At 44.8% G+C, this 20,821-nt stretch overlaps 1 protein-coding gene across 5 annotated transcripts in view; it reads right to left on the bottom strand.

Annotated features, from left to right (window-relative positions):
* Nucleotides 1–20,821, bottom strand: part of LOC109905043 (guanine nucleotide exchange factor DBS) — a 96,696-nt gene that overhangs the window by 44,363 nt on the left and 31,512 nt on the right. For all 5 annotated transcript variants that reach the window (XM_031800068.1, XM_031800071.1, XM_031800070.1 and 2 more), the window contains exons 2-3: nucleotides 12,937–13,020; nucleotides 8,094–8,208 (exon numbers count right to left, since the gene is read on the bottom strand). In XM_031800068.1, coding sequence (XP_031655928.1) covers nucleotides 8,094–8,208; nucleotides 12,937–13,020 — 199 coding nt within the window. The remainder of the gene's footprint in view (nucleotides 1–8,093; nucleotides 8,209–12,936; nucleotides 13,021–20,821) is intronic.

Here is a 20,821-nt window from a genome sequence, read left to right on the forward strand (position 1 = left end):
CTGGCCCTAAATCGACAGTACACCGTGGCTAAATATTTTACCATGGTTACTGATCAAAACCTTAGAAAAACCTTGACAAAGTACAGGCTCAGTGAGCACAGCCTTGCCATTGAGAAGGGTAGACAGGAAAACCTGTCTCCCCGTAGAGGAAAGGTTGTGCAACCACTGCACCACAGCAGAACCTGAGACAGAGCTGCATTTCCTGACAAAATGTGAAAAATATAAAACAATTAGAGAGTGTCATCTCCCCAAATGGTATTCGTCACAGACACATGGTTAGCAGATGTAAATGCGAGTGTAGCGAAATGCGTGTGCTTCTAGTTCCGACAATGCAGTAATAACAAACGGGTAATCTACCCTAACAATTTCACAACTACTACCTTATACAAAGTGTAAAGGGATGAAGGATATGTACATAAAGATATATGAATGAGTGATGGTACAGAGCGGCATAGGCAAGATGCAGTAGATGGTATCGAGTACAGTATATACTGTACATATGAGATGAGTAATGTAGGGTATGTAAACATTATATTAAGTGGCATTGTTTAAAGTGGCTAGTGATACATTTTTTACATGTATGGCAGCAGCCACTAAATGTTAGTGGTGGCTGTTTAACAGTCTGATGGCCTTGAGATTTTCAGTCTCTCGGTCCCTGCTTTGATGCACCTGTACTGACCTCACCTTCTGGATAGTAGCGGGGTGAACAGGCAGTGGCTCGGGTGGTTGTTGTCCTTGATGATCTTTATGGCCTTCCTGTGACATCGGGTGGTGTAGGTGACCTGGAGGGCAGGTAGTTTGCCCCCGGTGTAGCGTTGTGCAGACCTCACTACGCTCTGGAGAGCCTTACGGTTGTGGGCGAAGCAGTTGCCGTAGCAGGTTATCACCAGGCGGTGATACAGCCCGACAGGATGCTCTCGATTGTGCATCTGTAGAACTTAGTGAGTGCTTTTGGTGACAAGCCAAATTTCTTCAGCCTCCTGAGGTTGAAGAGGTGCTGCTGCGCCTTCTTCACCACGCTGTCTGTGTGGGTGGACCAATTCAGTTTGTCCGTGATGTGTACGCAGAGGAACTTAAAACTTTCTATCCTCTCCACTACTGTCCCGTCGATGTGGATAGAGGGGTGCTCCCTCTGCTGTTTCCTGAAGTCCACGATCATCTCCTTTGTTTTGTTGACGTTGAGTGAGAGGTTATTTTCCTGACACCACGCTCTGAGTGTCCTCACCTCCTCCCTGTAGGTTGTCTCGTCATTGTTGGTAATCAAGCCCACTAGTGTTGTGTCGTCCGAAAACTTGATGACTGAGTTGGAGACGTACATGGCCATGCAGTCGTGGGTGAACAAGGAGTACACGAGTTGGCTGAGCACGCACCCCAGTGTTGAGGGACAGCAAAGTGGAGATGCTGTTTCCTACCTTCAACACCATCAGAATGTCCAGGAACCAGTTGCACATGGTGGGGATGAGACCCAGGGCCTCCAGATTGAAGATACGTTTGGAGGGTACCATGGTTTTGAATGCTGAGCTGTAGTCAATGAACAGCATTCTTACATAGGTATTCCTCTTGTCAAGATGGGATAGGGCAGTGTGCAGTGTGATGGTGATTGCGTCGTCTGTGGACCTTTTGGGGTGGTATGCAAACTGAAGTGGGTCTAGGGTGGCCGATAAGGTGGAGGTGATATGATCCCTGACTAGTCTCTCATAGCATTTCATGATGACAGAAGTGAGTGCTAGGGGAAGATAGTCATTTAGTTCAGTTGTCTTTGCCTTCTTGGGTACAGGAACAGTGGTGGCCATCTTGAAGCATGTGGGGACAACAGACTGGGATAGGGAGCTATTGAATATGTCCGTAAATACAGCAGCCAGCTGGTCTGTGCATACTCTGAGGGATGCCGTCTGGGCCAGCAGCCCTGCGAGGATTAACATGTTTAAATGTTTTACTCACGTCGGCAACGGAGAAGGAGGGGGGGTGCGGGGCACAGTCCTTGTTAGCGGGCCTGTGGCTCTGTATTATCCTCAAAGATGGGCAATGAAGGTGTTTAGTTTGTCTGGAAGCAAGACTTTGGTGTCCGTGACATGGCTGGTTTTCTTTCTTGAGCCTTTGAATTGCGACTCCACCTTGTCTCTGTACCGGCATTTAGCTTGTTTGATTGCCTTGTGGAAGGAATAACTACACTGTTTATAATCAGCCATGTTCCCCGACCTCTTTCCATGGTTAAATGCGTTCGCTCTTTCAGTTTTTGGGAATGCCACCATCCGTCCACGGTTTCTGGTTATGGCAGGTTATAATAGTCACAGTGGGTACAACATCTCCAATGCACTTCTTTATAAACTCACTCCCCGAGTCAGCGTATAGGTTGATGTTGTTCTCTGAGGCTGACCGGAACATATTCCAGTCCGCGTGATCAAAACAATCTTGAAGCGTGGCTTCTGATTGGTCAGATCAGCGTTGAATGGTTCTCGTCACTGGTACATCCTGTTTGAGTTTCTGCCTATAAGACGGTAGGAGCAAGATAGCGTCGTGGTCGGATTTGCCGAAGGGAGGGCAGGGGAGGGCTTTGTATGCATCGCAGAAGTTAGAGTAGCAGTGATCGAGTGTATTACCCCCGCGCGCAGTGCAATCAATATGCTGATAGAATTAGCGTAGCCTTGTTCTCAAATTTGCTTTGTTAAAAATCCCAGCTACAATAAATGCAGCCTCAGGATATATGGTTTCCAGTTTACTTAGAGTCCAGGAAAGTTCCTTGAGGGCCGTCTTGGTGTCTGCCTGAGAGGAAATGTACACAGCTGTGACTATAACTGACGAGTATTCTTCTTTTGTAGGTAAAATGGCCAGCATTTGATTGTAAGGAATTCTAGGTCGGGTGAGCAGAAGGATTTGAGTTCCTGTATGTTTTTATGATTACACAATGAGTCATTAATCATGAAGCATACACCCCCATCCTTCCTCTTCCCAGAGAGGTGTTTATCTCTGTCGGCGTGATGCATGGAGAAGCCCGGTCGCTGAACCGATTCCGACAACATATCCCGAGAGAGCCATGTTTCCGTGAAACAGAGAATGTTACACCTTCTGGAAGGCAACTCTTGCTCGAATTTTGTCAACCTCAAATCAAATCACATTTTATTGGTCACATACACATGGGTAGCAGATGTTAATGCCAGTGTAACGAAATGCTTGTGCTTCTGGTTCCGACCATGCAGTAATATCTAACAAGTAATCTAATAATTTCACAACTACCTTTTACACCTTGTTGTCAAGAAACTGGACACTGACGAGTAGTATACTACTCACCAATACCCCTCCCCAACCCTCAGCACAGACATATCTATTTACCTAACATTCTCACTGGCACAATGCCAATAATCCGACCCTCCCTGCCTAGTCAACACCATTTTACCTGCTGTTGTTGTGCTAGCTGATTAGCTGTAGTTGTCTCACCTACTGTTTTAGCTACTGTTTTAGCTAGCTCTCCCAATTCAACACCTGTGATTACTGTATGCCTCGCTGTATGTCTCTCTCAAATGTCAATATGCCTTGTATACTGTTGTTCAGGTTAGTTATCATTGTTTTAGTTTACAATGGAGCCCCTAGTTCCACTCTTCATACCCCTGATACCTCCTTTGTCCCACCTCCCACACATGCGGTGACCTCACCCATTACAACCAGCATGTCCAGTGATACAACCTCTCTCATCATCACCCAGTGCCTGGGCTTAACTCCGCTGTACCATACCCCACCATACCCCTGTCTGCGCATTATGCCCTGAATATATTCTACCATGCCCAGAAATCTGCTCCTTTTATTCTCTGTCCCCAACGCTCTAGGCGACCAGTTTTGATAGCCTTTAGCCGCAAATCATTCTACTCCTCCTCTGTTCCGCGGGTGATGTGGAGGTAAACCCAGGCCCTGCATGTCCCCAGGCACCCTCATTTGTTGACTTCTGTGATCGAAAAAGCCTTGGTTTCATGCATGTCAACATCAGAAGCCTCCTCCCTAAGTTTGTTTTACTCACTGCTTTAGCACAATCTGCTAACCCTGATGTCCTTGCCGTGTCTGAATCCTGGCTCAGGAAGGCCACCAAAAATTCTGAGATTTCCATACCCAACTATAACATTTTCCGTCAAGATAGAACTGCTAAAGGGGGAGGATGCCTCATTGCCTGTATCCGCTACGGAGCCGCAGTCAAACGACCACCCCTCATCACTGTCAAACGCTCCCTAAAACACTTCTGTGAGCAGGCCTTTCTAATCGACCTGGCCCGGGTATCCTGGAAGGACATTGACCTCATCCCGTCAGTTGAGGATGCCTGGTCATTCTTTAAAAGTAACTTCCTCACCATTTTAGATAAGCATGCTCCGTTCAAAAAATGCAGAACTAAGAACAGATATAGCCCTTGGTTCACTCCAAACCTGACTGCCCTCGACCAGCACAAAAACATCCTGTGGCGGACTGCAATAGCATCGAATAGTCCCCGTGATATGCAACTGTTCAGGGAAGTCAGGAACCAATACACGCAGTCAGTCAGGAAAGCTAAGGCCAGCTTCTTCAGGCAGAAGTTTGCATCCTGTAGCTCCAACTCCAAAAAGTTTGGGGACACTGTGAAGTCCATGGAGAACAAGAGCACCTCCTCCCAGCTGCCCACTGCACTGAGGCTAGGTAACACGGTCACCACCGATAAACCCATGATTATCGAAAACTTCAACAAGCATTTCTCAACGGCTGGCAATGCCTTCCGCCTGGCTACTCCAACCTCGGCCAACAGCTCCGCCCCCCCCGCAGCTACTTGACCAAGCCTTTATGATTACACAATGAGTCGTTAATCATGAAAGCATAGGCTTTCGACTCTGTCAATCACCACATCCTCATCGGCAGACTCGACAGCCTTGGTTTCTCAAATGATTGCCTCGCCTGGTTCACCAACTACTTCTCTGATAGAGTTCAGTGTGTCAAATCGGAGGGTCTGCTGTCCGGACCTCTGGCAGTCTCTATGGGGGTGCCACAGGGTTCAATTCTTGGACCGACTCTCTTCTCTGTATACATCAATGAGGTCGCTCTTGCTGCTGGTGAGTCTCTGATCCACCTCTACGTAGACCACACCATTCTGTATACTTCCGGCCCTTCTTTGGACACTGTGTTAACAACCCTCCAGGCAAGCTTCAATGCCATACAACTCTCCTTCCATGGCCTCCAATTGCTCTTAAATACAAGTAAAACTAAATGCATGCTCTTCAACCGATCGCTACCTGCACCTACCCGCCTGTCCAACATCACTACTCTGGACGGCTCTGACTTAGAATACGTGGACAACTACAAATACTTAGGTGACTGGTTAGACTGTAAACTCTCCTTCCAGACCCATATCAAACATCTCCAATCCAAAGTTAAATCTAGAATTGGCTTCCTATTTCGCAACAAAGCATCCTTCACTCATGTTGCCAAACAGACCCTTGTAAAACTGACCATCCTACCAATCCTCGACTTTGGCGATGTCATTTACAAAATAGCCTCCAATACCCTACTCAACAAATTGGATGCAGTCTACCACAGTCCAATCCGTTTTGTCACCAAAGCCCCATATACTACCCACCATTGCGACCTGTACGCTCTCGTTGGCTGGCCCTCGCTTCATACTCGTCGCCAAACCCACTGGCTCTATGTCATCTACAAGACCCTGCTAGGTAAAGTCCCCCCTTATCTCAGCTCGCTGGTCACCATAGCATCTCCCACCTGTAGCACACGCTCCAGCAGGTATATCTCTCTAGTCACCCCCAAAACCAATTCTTTCTTTGGCCGCCTCTCCTTCCAGTTCTCTGCTGCCAATGACTGGAACGAACTACAAAAATCTCTGAAACTGGAAACACTTATCTCCCTCACTAGCTTTAAGCTCCAACTGTCAGAGCAGCTCACAGATTACTGCACCTGTACATAGCCCACCTATAATTTAGCCCAAACAACTACCTCTTTCCCAACTGTATTTCATTTGTATTTATTTATTTATTTTGCTCCTTTGCACCCCATTATTTTTATTTCTACTTTGCACATTCTTCCATTGCAAAACTACCATTCCAGTATTTTACTTGCTATATTGTATTTACTTTGCCACCATGGCCTTTTTTGCCTTTACCTCCCTTCTCACCTCATTTGCTCACATTGTATATAGACTTGTTTCTACTGTATTATTGACTGTATGTTTGTTTTACTCCATGTGTAACTCTGTGTCGTTGTATCTGTCGAACTGCTTTGCTTTATCTTGGCCAGGTCGCAATTGTAAATGAGAACTTGTTCTCAACTTGCCTACCTGGTTAAATAAAGGTAAAATAAATAAAAATAAAATCTCCAATCGAAAATCAAATCAAGAGTCGGTTTTCTATTCCGCAACAAAGCCTCCTTCCCTCACGCCGCCAAACTTACCCTAGTAAAACTGACTATCCTACCGATCCTCGACTTCGGCGATGTCATCTACAAAATTGCTTCCAACACTCTACTCAGCAAACTGGATGCAGTTTATCACAGTGCCATCCGTTTTGCCACTAAAGCACCTTATACCACCCACCACTGCGACTTGTATGCTCTAGTCGGCTGGCCCTCGCTACATATTCGTCGCCAGGTCATCTACAAGCCCATGCTAGGTAAAGCTCCGCCTTATCTCAGTTCACTGGTCACGATGGCAACACCCATCCGTAGCACGCGCTCCAGCAGGTGTATCTCACTGATCATCCCTAAAGCCAACACCTCATTTGGCCGCCTTTCCTTCCAGTTCTCTGCTGCCTGTGACTGGAACGAATTGCAAAAATCGCTGAAGTTGGAGACTTTTATCTCCCTCACCAACTTCAAACATCTGCTATCTGAGCAGCTAACCGATCGCTGCAGCTGTACATAGTCTATCGGTAAATAGCCCACCCATTTTTACCTACCTCATCCCCATACTGTTTTTAGTTATTTACTTTTCTGCTCTTTTGCACACCAATATCTCTACCTGTACATGACCATCTGATCATTTATCACTCCAGTGTTAATCTGCAAAATTGTAATCATTCGCCTACCTCCTCATGCCTTTTGCATACAATGTATATAGACTCCCCTTTTTTTCTACTGTGTTATTGACTTGTTAATTGTTTACTTCATGTGTAACTCTGTGTTGTCTGTTCACACTGCTATGCTTTATCTTGGCCAGGTCGCAGGTGCAAATGAGAACTTGTTCTCAACTAGCCTACCTGGTTAAATAAAGTTGAAAAAATAAATAATAATAATAATAATAGTAAGGCCAAAACCAAGCCTTAAATGACAGTTTATAACCAGAGGTTTCCCCTAACACTTTCCCACTCTTCTACCTCGAGCCTCATGTAACAGCCTGTGGTGTATATGAGCCTCTAGTGCCACCTGCTGGCCAGTTCCACACATTTTTTTATATTGTACATTTATTTATCCAGGCAAGTCAGTCAAGAACAACTTCTTATTTACAATGACAGCCTACCCCGGAAGACGCTGAGCTAATTGTGCGCCGCCCTATGGGACTCCCAATCACGGCCAGATGTGATATAGCCTGGATTCAACCCAGGGACTGTAGTGCACTGAGATGTAGTGTCTTAGACCTCTACGCCACTTGGGAGCACTGTTTCACACTGAAAATATGGTTTATGCTATCAGGGATCCTTGGTACATCCCTACCCCCATTGAAGTAGATATCCAAAATGGTTACGGTAAAGGTTAGGTTTAGGGTTAGGCAAGGGTTATGTTTAGGGTAGGGGTTAAGGTTAGGTTTAGGGCATGATTGTCCCAAGGATCCCGGATAGCACTGACACTGAAAATATAGTCCATACCATTGGCTGAGTTGATAACCAGTGAACCTACAGTAGGAACAATGCGGCTGGTGAACAAGGAAGTTTACAATGTTAACATGTTCAAAAGCCTTCTGTATCTCCTCCGTTCCTTCCCTCTGATCTGACTGGTTACCATGGGAATAATACATGCAGGTAGCTCGGAGACAGAAAGTGTCTGCGAAGAAGCAAAAGGGGTAGGACATCAAGGTGTGTGTGTGTGTGTGTGTGTGTGTGTGTGTGTGAGTGTGTGTGTGTGTACAGTATGTTGAATCTCACCTGGGGACGTTGGTCAAGTAAGTGAGCACGTTGTGGAACTCCCTCTCCTGAATCTCTCCGAAAGCAGAGAACTCTGGGAACACGATGATGGGGCTGCCGTTCTGCCCCCGGCCCCCTGGGAAAGAAACACAGAAGACTTCAGAACAGAGAGTTCACTAGAACAGAGAGTACACTAGAACAGAGAGTACACTAGAACAGAGAGTTCACTAGAACAGAGAGTTCACTAGAACAGAGAGTTCACTAGAACAGAGAAGGCTCATAACGGAACCCAAACAGACTGCACACGTGCACCATCGTGCGACATTGTGCATACATTTATTTTGTCCCATTACACCAACAGCCATCACGATAGGCAGGTTAAAATATCAAAACAAACTCAATGACAATAATGACATTCATTTGGGGACAGGTCGAAAAGAATTAAACATGTATGGCAATTTAGCTAGTTAGCTTGCACTTGCTAGCTAATTTGTTCTATTTAGCTAGCTTGCTGTTGCTAGCTAATTTGTCCTGGGATATAAACATTGAGTTGTTATTTTACGTGAAATGCACAAGGTCCTCTACTCCGACAATTAATCCACACATAAAACGGTCAACTGAATCGTTTCTAGTCATCTCTCCTCCTTCCAGGCTTCATCTTTGAACTTATATGGTGATTGGCATCTACACTTTCATAGTATTACCACGACAACCGGCAACAGTTCGTATTTCAATCACCCACGTGGGTATAACCAATGAGGAGATGGCACATGGGTACCTGCTTCTATAAACCAATGAGGAGATGAGAGAGGCAGGACTTGCAGCGCGATCTGCGTCAGAAATAGGAATGACTTCTATTTTAGCCCTTGGCATCGCAGACTCGTTGGCGCGCGCGAGCAGTGTGGGTGCAATAATTGATTAACATGGATTTCTACATTTATTTTGCAACGCTCGCACGCGCGACGTGTCCGGTCTGGTCAGCATGTCAGTCACACTTCTTCTGGTGATTTGCTGACACAATTTAGATAAGGATTACCACATGAGGGCGCCAGTAGGACTGACAAACCAGTCTGACTGTCGAGTTGAGAAACAAAATAGAGAAGGGGGGCAGAGCGAAAGAGAGAGAAAGAGAGAGAGAGAGAAAGAGAGAGAGAAAGAGGGAGAGAAAGAGAGAGAGAGAAGAAGAGAGAGAAAGAGAGAGAGAGAAGAGAAGAGAGAGAGAAAGAGGAGAGAGAAAGAGGGAGAGAGAGAGAGAGAGAGAGAAAGAGAGAGAAAGAGAGAGAGAGAGAAAGAGAGAGAGAAAGAGGGAGAGAAAGAGAGAGAAAGAGAAAGAGAGAGAGAAAGAGAGAGAGAAAGAGGGAGAGAAAGAGAGAGAAAGAGGGAGAGAAAGAGAGAAGAGAGAAGAGAAAAATAATAGAGAGAGAGAGTGAGAGAGAGTTTACAAACACACACACAGGCATACAGTACACTTATAGGGCAATCACACACACACACACACACACACACACACACACGGTCCTTGGCGGGAGCAGCTGCTCTATTAGCCCATGTGATCAGAATATCAATCTGTCTGCTTTCCCCTCTCCTATTATCACCCTAGCAACAGCAACTGCTCGCTCATCGTTTCACTCTGCCTGTTTTGATTCTGCTGCATCTGAGTAGAGGCAAGGCGCTCTGCAAAATGGACGCCGACAGGCAGAACATCCAATAAAGACTGCCACAGTCCCCAAGGTGACCTTATGCAGTGCATAGAGGGGGACAGAGACGGGGCAAACTGTGTGTGTGTGTGTGTGTGTGTGTGTCAAAGGGGAGCGGGTCTTCTATGCAATGAGGTGAATGCAGTGGTGAAGGGATTTAGAGGCACTTGAAGTCTGCTCACAAGCCCTTCTGTATGGCTTTAAACCAGTTGACATGCTGTACAGAGACACGTTGAATTGACAAAACAACTGGAAAAACAGAAACTTCATATTGGTTCACACACAACAGAAACTGATATACACATATGTAAATACACACATGAAACAAACACACAGTCGTGTCAAGAGAAGGAGTCCTAACCTGTATACGAATACTCCTACTAACAGCACTAACTGTACTATTTGTGACTTAAATTGAGTATGTAGTATGCTTATTGGTCATAGTATGGATATAGTTAGTATGCCAAAAGTTCCCCGGATACATGCAGTGGACACCATTTCCATGCTTTTAGGGCCCATAATTGAATAATTTTTCCCGAAAATGGGCGTGGCTTAACGTTTTGAAATTTGAAGAAAACGGCGGGAAATATGCAGCAGAAGTCTGGCAAGAGTGGATCCAAATTCATTGCTTTAATTAATAATGACAAAAGTTAAGAAAATGTTGATAAAGTAATGAGTTTTCAAATAAGTTACGTTACACGTTATGTTTGCTGACAATTTGTTAGCTACGATATCCTTACGAACCGCATAGCATTACAGTATGTACCGGTATGTTAGCCAGTTACCGTCCTAACGTCAGTTGGCTAATAATACATTGAACTTGCCAGGCAGTATATTAACTAAATGCTATCTAACTAACCAACCTTGATTGAATTGATTATTCAAGCTATTATTTTATTTTATTTCAATTAAGAACAAATACTTATTTTCAATGACAGCCTAGGAATAGTGGGTTAACTGCCTGTTCAGGGGCAGAACGACAGATTTGTACTTTGTCAGGTCAGGGGTTTGAACTCGCAACCTTCCGGTTTCTAGTCACACGCTTTAACCACTAGGCTACCCTGTTGCCCCGTGGTATAGTTGTTGTGAGTTCTCAATGGACATTGTTAATTCTGGCTATCTAGTCCGATTTCAGAGCACTCTGGTCTGAGTGTGCCAGAGCGCAAAATAACTGATTGGTTTACGAACGCCCATTGAATATGGCCGGTGTCAGTAAACGTCAGCAAAAACAAGCGTAGTTAAATTGTTGCCAGGAGCACAGTTACAGTCACCAATGCTCTGGATAACATGAAAACAGCCTAACCAACTCTGCTAGGGAGAGTAAAATGGTCAGAGTGATGTGTTCTCTCATTTGTTTCTGGAAGTAGCTAGCAAGCTAGCCAGTTAGCTTGACTGCTTGATTGCTGGTGTGAGGTCAGAAAGCTCGGATCAACCCTACTCCTCGGCCAGAGAGTATAGTGAACGCTACCAGAGTGAAAGGCTCTGAATTTACAAACGGACAATCAGACAACTCTCTGAATTTACAAATGGACAATCTCACAACGCTCTGGATTTTTGCACTCTGGCAGTCCAGATTGGATTTACGAACACACCCGAAATCATAAAAATGTCTAGCCTGTCATTTGTTTTGCTAACAAGCTAGCAAGATGTTGCATAGCAATAGCATCAACTTCTGGTAGACAAGCGAAGTGCTAGTACGCTCAACTGCAATGATAAAGTTTGTTTATAGTACACTAAAATGAACTAATGGTATATATTATGTAGTATATACTCATTAAGTATGTAGTATACAGTATGTTAGTATGGGTATTCTAACAGAGCTCCAGGGTACTGTAGCTGGATTGGACTGGATTTACGCTGAACTAACTGTGATGAGTAGAAAAACAGGAGAGGAGAGATTTGAATGACAAATCCTGAATGACTTGACAAATCCTGAGGGGTGAAGTAAGATCCAGGTCACCTGTGATACAAGCCAGTATTTGGGGTGGCAGGTAGCCTAGTAGTTAGAGTGTTGAGCCAGTAACCAAAAGGTTGCTAGAGCAAATCCCTGAGCTGACAATGTAAAATCTGTTGTTCTGCCCCTGAACAAGGCAGTTAACCCACTGTTCCTAGGCCGTCATTGTAAATAAGAATTTGTTCTTAACTGACTTGCCTAGTTAAATAAAATAAATAAATTTGACGTCCATCCACGTCTGAGATTGTTGGGAGATGATGTGGAAACCGGCCACTAGGGGCATTAGTGATTGCTGTTACGTTCAAGTTGGTTTCAGTTTTGCTGGTCTGTGGTGGATGGTTTCAAGTTCAATTACAGCAATAGAAAGTTGATTTGATTTTTAAAAATGAAGCCTATCACTAACCTTAACCATTCAGAGTTAATGCCTAAACTTAACCTTAAACACTTTTAAATTTGACGTTTGGAAATTTGACATTTGAAACATGGATGACCGTCTGATTCTGACATGAGGCTGTTAGAGCTGGTCTGAAGCAGACAGTTCATCTGAACTATATCAGGAAGAAGAACAGTATTCACCTGTCTTATCTGTATTATGACAGACAGACAGACAGACAGACATCTGTATTATGACAGACAGACAGACAGACATCTGTATTATGACAGACAGACAGACATCTGTATTATGACAGACAGACAGACATCTGTATTATGACAGACAGACAGACAGACAGACAGACAGACAGACAGACAGACAGACAGACAGACAGACAGACAGACAGACAGACAGACAGACAGACAGACAGACAGGCAGGCAGGCAGGCAGGCAGACATCTGTATTATGACAGACAGACAGACAGACATCTGTATTATGACAGGCAGGCAGGCAGACAGACAGACAGACAGACAGGCAGGCAGACATCTGTATTATGACAGGCAGGCAGACAGACAGGCAGACAGACAGGCAGGCAGGCAGACATCTGTATTATGACAGGCAGGCAGGCAGGCAGACCGACAGACAGACAGACAGACAGACAGGCAGGCAGGCAGGCAGGCAGACATCTGTATTATGACAGGCAGGCAGACAGACAGACAGACAGACAGACAGACAGACAGACAGACAGACAGACAGACAGACAGACAGACAGACAGACAGACAGGCAGACATCTGTATTATGACAGGCAGGCAGGCAGACAGACAGACAGGAAATATTACCTAACAGAAAGGCAAACTTCTTCCTAAGGTCAGGGGTGATGTCGATGGCACAGAGGGGGCTGTTCTCCTGCTGCATGATCTCATCTGGAGGAGCAGGAGGAGGAGCAGGAGGAGCAGGAGCAGGAGGAGGAGCAGGAACAGGAGGAGAACACAACACAGTCAGAATCACAGGACATGAGGGGTTAACACAGTCCTGTTCTTTGGGGAAGAGAATAGAATTGAATGGAAGAACCATCACAAAGGTAGAAAAGAAGTATAAATACTCTCTCACACAAAAACAGGAAATTAGTAAGGAACATAGTCTGGCAAGTATAAAGAAGTGCATAATAGTGAATGAACAATAATCTGAAACCCAGAATGCTACAAAACATCCTAGTAAGGAACGGTCACCACACATACTTGGGTCCTGACCCACTAGGGTTGAACCCATTTAGTCGACTAGTCGATTGTTTGGTCGATAGGCTGTTGGTCGACTGAGATGTTTTTAGTCGAGCAGTAGCAAAACATTCTTTAATACATGTGTGGCATGAGACACAGTAATTTAAGCATTCAATATATTATTATTATTGTGCCACAAGTGCTGGGTGGCGCAGCAGACAAAAGTTCTGCAACGCAGTGCTGAGGCGCCACTACAGCCCTGGGTTCGATTCCACAACGGGCCTTATTGATCTCTGGCTCCCTCTTTAGTAATTTGTGTTTCTTAATTTTTAATTGCAGTGCTTAAAGCATCAGACAAGTTCAGTAGCCAACAGATAGTTGATTTTATTCAAACAGGGTGTGTCTATATATGGAAAAATACACTTTTAAAATGTAGACTGATCAATTGTTAAAGAACAGACGATTCCTGGTCAACCAATATTTTTTGTAGTCAGGGATGGCCCTATGACCCAACATCATCCAGAGTGTACCCAGCTCTATCCCTCCATGAACTCCCATCATGGGGATTAGAATAATCAGATTATGGGCCCGATCCCCAGCAGCTGGAAGCAGGGTAACCCCAGGTAGTGAAAGTGGAGATCGGGTGACAAAACACTGTGGGCCCAGGCTGCTGTGAGAGGCCCAGGTCAGCAGGGAGAGGCCCAGGACAGCAGGGAGGGAATGGCAAGGTCTTGGATCTTTGCTGGTACACAGCAGAGTATGTAAGCGGAGCTTGCCCAATTTGACTGGAGAACTGAGCGAGATTCCCAAAGGCTACAATTTCGCTCCAGAAGCACTCAAAGTAGTGCTCACTTCACGAGCTCAGGGCATGCCCAGCCCAGCATGCATTTGTAGTGTGCTTGTGTGCTGCTATGGCCCCTTGATTTAGCTATTGTCATGGAGTTCACTAAATATTTTCATTAAGAAACAGATAAAACACACAGGTGTAAAATCAAATCAAATCAAATCAAATCAACCAAATCAATCAAATCAACCAAATCAATCAAATCAATCAAATCAATCAAAGCAATCAATCAAATCAAATCAAATCATACAATCAAATCAATCAAATCAATCAAATTAAATCAATTTGCAGTGGCAGTTTTTCTTCCTGTGAGCACAGAGCGGTTTTTAGCAGAGCTGTTGGAAAGGACGTGGAGCGAACCGAGAGTAGTGGACAAGCACCACTTCATGAGCAACGAGTGGGATTTCAAACTGCTCAACTCTTCTCACGCACTCTGGTACACTGGAACAAAACTAGGTCAGAGACACTGTGACACACAGCCCCAAATCTCTCATTCTTTACTCAGCATATTTGACCCATAACTGGAAGTGTTCTAAAAGCAGGAACAGCATTCTGTCAACACCATTGTTCTTTAGTACCTGCATGTAGTAATTTCCTATAGAAAATACTGTACTTGTACAGTTCCTCAGAAAATGCATAGCTGTTGGCTAATATTTCTGTTGTTCATTTGTAATATTAAAGAGTTTTGGTAGCATAATACTCTTTGTATATGATTTATTATATATTATATAGTTGCAATCTGCGTGTACTTATTTTTCTTGCTCCAGTTTGGGAGACTGGTCCAATTCTACACAGTAAGGGACAGATCGAAATGTACTTGGGGGAGGGGCTGTTCTAACTCAAGGTGTCATACCAAAAATATGCACCACCCTCCATCAATAATATTTTCACATGACCCTTCCCTTTTACAGTAAAATAAATGGAACACCCTCCCCCCTCATAGAATTAATTCTAAATAATGTTTACGACCACAGATAACAATAACTGTAGCGAACCTGTGTTTATAAACGTGGATATAAATGTGGATCCAGCTTGTTTTTGAGGCACAGTTGATGCTATGCAGGGCTATGGGCCAGAAGGTTGAGGTTTCGCTGACCACCACCGACAGCTAACTCTCCCTGCCTGTTTCATTACACTACGATCATCAGAGCTGGCTGCAGACAATGATCAGCTAGGGGGAAATCAGATTTTCAACAATTTGATGCCATATTTATAATTATATAAAATATATTGAACACATTGTCCACCAACTGGTTTCTATGCCAATGCACCACACAACCAATAAACAAAGCATACCTTTTTCGGCAGTTCAATATCATGGTTCGTGTTTTCAACACCACAATAAATAGGCTATGTAAATCTGGACAAACAGAGAATGCATTTCTCCCTACCTTGTAGGCTTAGCCAGTACAGAAGGCTTGGCTTGAAAATCTCAGAATGCCATGAAACTGTTTGGTGTTTTGTAACAGATCAAAATGAAAATGAAAATTTGATTTGTCACATGCGCTAGACTACAGGTGTAGACCTTACTGTGAAATGCTTACTTACAAGCCCTTAATTAACCAACAATGCAGTTTTAAGAAAATAAGAGTTAAGAAATGATTTAAAAAGTAACACACCAAAATAACAACAGCATGGCTATATACAGGGGGTACCAGTACCAAGTCAATGAGTGTCAATGAGTGTCAATGATAACAATAGATGATAAACATGATTAGCCACGTTCAGCAGTCTTATGGCTAGAAGCTGTTTAGGAGCGCTCCACTACAGCCCCGTCAACGTGAATTGGGGTGTGTTCGGCCTTCCAGAGAAGAAGACAGACGTTTTACGTGTCCCCAACCAATTGTGTTTTTTGTTCGTTAATTTGCGGTTTTTTAAACGTATTTATTTAGTACATAATGTTGCCGTTACCGTCTCTTCTGACCAAAAATAACTTCATCAGGACTGTGATTACTCACCACAGACTGGCAGAATCCTTTTTTTCCTTTCACGAGCCTGACGAGCCCGATATACTGCTATCTCGGCAACAGGCCCAGATCCCCGTGAGGCGGAGAAAAAGGGGCCAAAGGGCAGGCTGCCTAGTGAGAATTCGTAGGCGATTGAATAAACCCCCACTTCCTTCCATTCTGCTAGCAAACGTGCAATCTTTGGAGAATAAAATCGATGACCTGCTCGCAAGATTAAACTACCAACAGGACATTCAAAACTGTAATATCTTATGCTTCACAGAGTCGTGGCTGAACGACGACACTATCAACATACTGGTTATACGCTGTACCGGCTGTCAGGCAGGATAGAACAGCGGCGTCTGGTAAGATAAGGGGTGGCAGGACTCTGACCTCCTCTCTATAGGCTCTATAGTCTCATCGTTGTGGGTGATCAGATATACCACTGTTGTGTCGTTAATAAACTTAATGATGGTGTTGGAGTTGTGCTTGGCCACGTAGTCGAGGGTGAACAGGGAGTAGAGGAGGGGACTAAGCATGCACCCCTGAGTGGCGCCCGCGTTGAGGATCAGCGTGGCGGATGTGTTGTTACCTACCCTTACCACCTAGGGGCGGCCCGTCAGGAAGTCCAGGATCCAGTTGCAGAGGGAGGTGTTTAGTCCCAGGGTCCTGAGCTTAGTGATGAGCCTTATCAGCACTATGGTGTTGAACGCTGAGTTGTAGTCAATGAACAGCATTCTCACATACTGTGCCTTCGGAAAGTATTCAGACCCCTTGTCTTTTTCGTCATTTTGTTACGTTACAGCCTTGTATTAAATATGTATTAAATAAAAAACAGGTTTAGACATTTTTGCAAATATATATATATTTGTTTAAATACCTTATTTACATAAGAATTCAGGCCCTTTGCTATGAGTCCTTTTCACATTTCCATTGATCATCCTTGAGATGTTTCTACAACTTGGAGTCCATCTGTGGTAAATTCAATTGATTGGACATGATTTAGAAAGGCACACACCTGTCTATATAAGGTTCCACAATTGACAGTACATGTCAGAGCAAAAACCAAGCCATGAGGTCAAAGGAATTGTCCGTAGAGCTCCGAGACAGGATTGTGTCGAGGCACAGATCTGGGGAAGGGTTCAAAAACTGTCTGCAGCATTGAAGGTCCCCAAGAACACAGTGGCCTCCATCATTCTTAAATGGAAGAAGTTTGGAACCACCAAGACTCTTCCTAGAGCTGGACGCCCGGCCAATCTGAACAATTGGGGGAGAAGGGCCTTGGTAATATGGGAGGTGACAACAACATTCATGAATGTACTGATTCTGTGAGCGAATTGATTAGCAAGTGCATCGGTGATGTTGTACCCACGGTGACAATTAAAACCTTCCCCAACCAGAAACCGTGGTTTGATGGCAGCATTCGCGCAAAACTGAAAGCGCAAACCACTGCTTTTAATCATGGCAAGGCGACCGGAAACATGACGGAATACAAACAGTGTAGTTATTCCCTCAGCAAGGCAATGAAACAAGCTAAGCATCAGTATAGAGACAAAGAAGAGTCACAATTCAACGGCTCAGACACGAGAGGTATATGGCAGGGTCTACAGTCAATCACGGACTACAAAAAGAAAACCAGCCCCGTCGCGGACCCCAATGTTTGCTCACTTTGAGGACAATACAGTGCCACCGACACGGCCCCCTACCAAAACCTGCGGACACTCCTTCAACACAGCCAACGTGAGTAAAACATTTAAACGTGTTAACCCTCGCAAGGCTGCCGGCCCAGACGGCATCCCCGGCTGCGTCCTCAGAGCATGTGCAGACCGGCTGGCTGGTGTGTTTATGGACATATTCAATCAATCCTTATCCCAGTCTGCTGTTCCCACATGCTTCAAGAGGGCCACCAGTGTTCCTGTTCCCAAGAAAGCTAAGGTAACTGAGCTAAACGACTATCATCACGAAGTGCTTTGAGAGACTAGTCAAGGATCATATCACCTCCACCCTATCTGATACCCTAGACCCACTCCAATTTTCTTACCGCCCCAACAGATCCACAGACGACGCAATCGCAATCACACTGCACACTGCCCTATCCCATCTGGACAAGAGGAATACCTATGTAAGAATGCTGTTAATCGACTACAGCTCAGCATTCAACACCATAGTACCCTCCAAACTCGTCATTAAGCTTGAGACCCTGGGTCTCGACCCCGCCCTGTGCAACTGGGTCCTGGACTTCCTGACGTGCCGCCCCCAGGTGGTGAGGGTAGGAAACAACATCTCCACCCCGCTGATCCTCAAAACTGGGGCCCCACAAGGGAAAAAACACACTACCCTCCACTATGCCCAATAACAAACACACACTACCCTCCTCTAACGTCATGGAACCCAATGTTTGCTCACTTTGAGCACAATACAATGCCACCGACACGGCCCCCCCTCCTCTAACCCCAATAACAAACACACACTACCCTCCATTATGCCCAATAAGAAACACACACTACCCTCCTCAGACCCCAATAACAAACACACACTACCCTCCATTATGCCCAATAACAAACACACACTACCCTCCTCTATCCCCAATAACAAACACACACTACCCTCCTCTAACCCCAATAACAAACACACACTACCCTCCTCAGACCCCAATAACAAACACACACTACCCTCCATTATGCCCAATAAGAAACACACACTACCCTCCTCTATCCCCAATAACAAACACACACTACCCTCCTCTAACCCCAATAACAAACACACACTACCCTCCTCAGACCCCAATAACAAACACACACTACCCTCCATTATGCCCAATAAGAAACACACATTACCCTCCTCTATCCCCAATAACAAACACACACTACCCTCCTCTAACCCCAATAACAAACACACACTACCCTCCTCTAACCCCAATAACAAACACACACTACCCTCCCCTATGCCCAAGAACAAACACACACTACCCTCCCCTATACCCAATAACAAACACACACTACCCTCCCCTATACCCAATAACAAACACACACTACCCTCCCCTATGCCCAATAACAAACACACACTACCCTCCCCTATGCCCAATAACAAACACACACTACCCTCCCCTATTACCCAATAACAAACACACACTACCCTCCCCTATGCCCAATAACAAACACACACTACCCTCCCCTATGCCCAATAACAAACACACACTACCCTCCCCTATGCCCAATAACAAACAACACACAACCCTCCCCAAAGCAAAACAAACCCAACCTTTTGATCTGTCCCTAAGAGGACTGGAGACTCCTAGTAAATAGGTCAAGTCAACTGGTCTTCTAGTAAATTATTGATCCTGCTTTTACCTCAAACCCTCAGAGCCAAGTCAGCACAAATCCAGTCTCATCCACCTCACTCCTATCCCTGGGATGACCTAGAAACTCAAACCAGACGGTTCCATAGTGCACATACAAAGAGGTTCATCTGCATCCATTTAGAAACAGCTATGTACAGTTATGCAGTGTGCTCAAGCAGTTATTTGAGCAGGTAGTGTGTATACTGTGGGAGACAGTCCTACTGTTGAAACTGGGTGCCCAACAGTGCAGCGCACAACAGATCGATGGAACAGAAAGCCACAGTGATCCTCTATGGTGCTATAGGAGTACAGATTACAGATACACAGACAAAAAGTCACAGTGATGCTCTACGGTGCTATAGGATTACAGATACACAGACAAAAAGTCACAGTGATGCTCTACGGTGCTATAAAATTACAGATTACAGCAGAAAGACACAGTGATGCTCTACGGTGCTATAGGATTACAGATTACAGACAGAAAGACACAGTGGTGCTCTACGGTGCTATAGGATTACAGATTACAGACACACAGATAGGAGGATGTGTGCGTGTCTATCTATCTGAATTCAGGGACAGAAATAGAGAAGTAGTCTTGATGGAAAATTCTCCTACAGACGTTTGCATATTTCATGTTAGAAACCAGCCGGGCAGACTTTCTAGGGCCACAACAACCAACCCTGTCTATTTCCATGATGTCACTTCAAACCGCTAAGCAGGGCTTGGCTCATGGTTCCCAAGGCTCAGATGGTTGAAGCTTGGTGATAGCTACATGGGCCACATATTTATACTGAACATAATGTATGTGGTACCTGTAAAATACCTGATCTGAGCCTCACTAACGTACTATATGACAGTGTGGAGATTAAAGGAGTATTCCACACCTGCATGTCTTGCTGTTTGGGGTTTTAGGCTGGGTTTCTATACAGCACTTTGAGATATCAGCTGATGCATGTCTTGCTGTTTGGGGTTTTAGGCTGGGTTTCTATACAGCACTTTGAGATATCAGCTGATGTACGAAGGGCTATATAAATAGATTTGATTTGATTTGAGTAGTTGGGGTCAATTCGGAATTTCTGAATTGAATTGAATTCATCCCACTCATTTCAATTAATACACACCCCACAGGAAGCAATTATCCTGACTAACCGGTGACCCCCCCCCCCCCCCCCCACACACATTGGCTACCCGGACTATCTGCATTGTCTGCATTATCTGCATTATCTGCATTGTTTTCTACTGTGTTATTGACTTGTTAATTGTTTACTCCATGTGTAACTCTTTGTTGTATGCTCACACTGCTATGCTTTATCTTGGCCAGGTCGCAGTTGCAAATGAGAACTTGTTCTCAACTAGCCTACCTGGTTAAATAAAGGT

The sequence above is a fragment of the Oncorhynchus kisutch genome, linkage group LG2, assembly GCF_002021735.2.
Source record: "Oncorhynchus kisutch isolate 150728-3 linkage group LG2, Okis_V2, whole genome shotgun sequence".
Taxonomy (NCBI): Eukaryota; Metazoa; Chordata; class Actinopteri; order Salmoniformes; family Salmonidae; genus Oncorhynchus; species Oncorhynchus kisutch.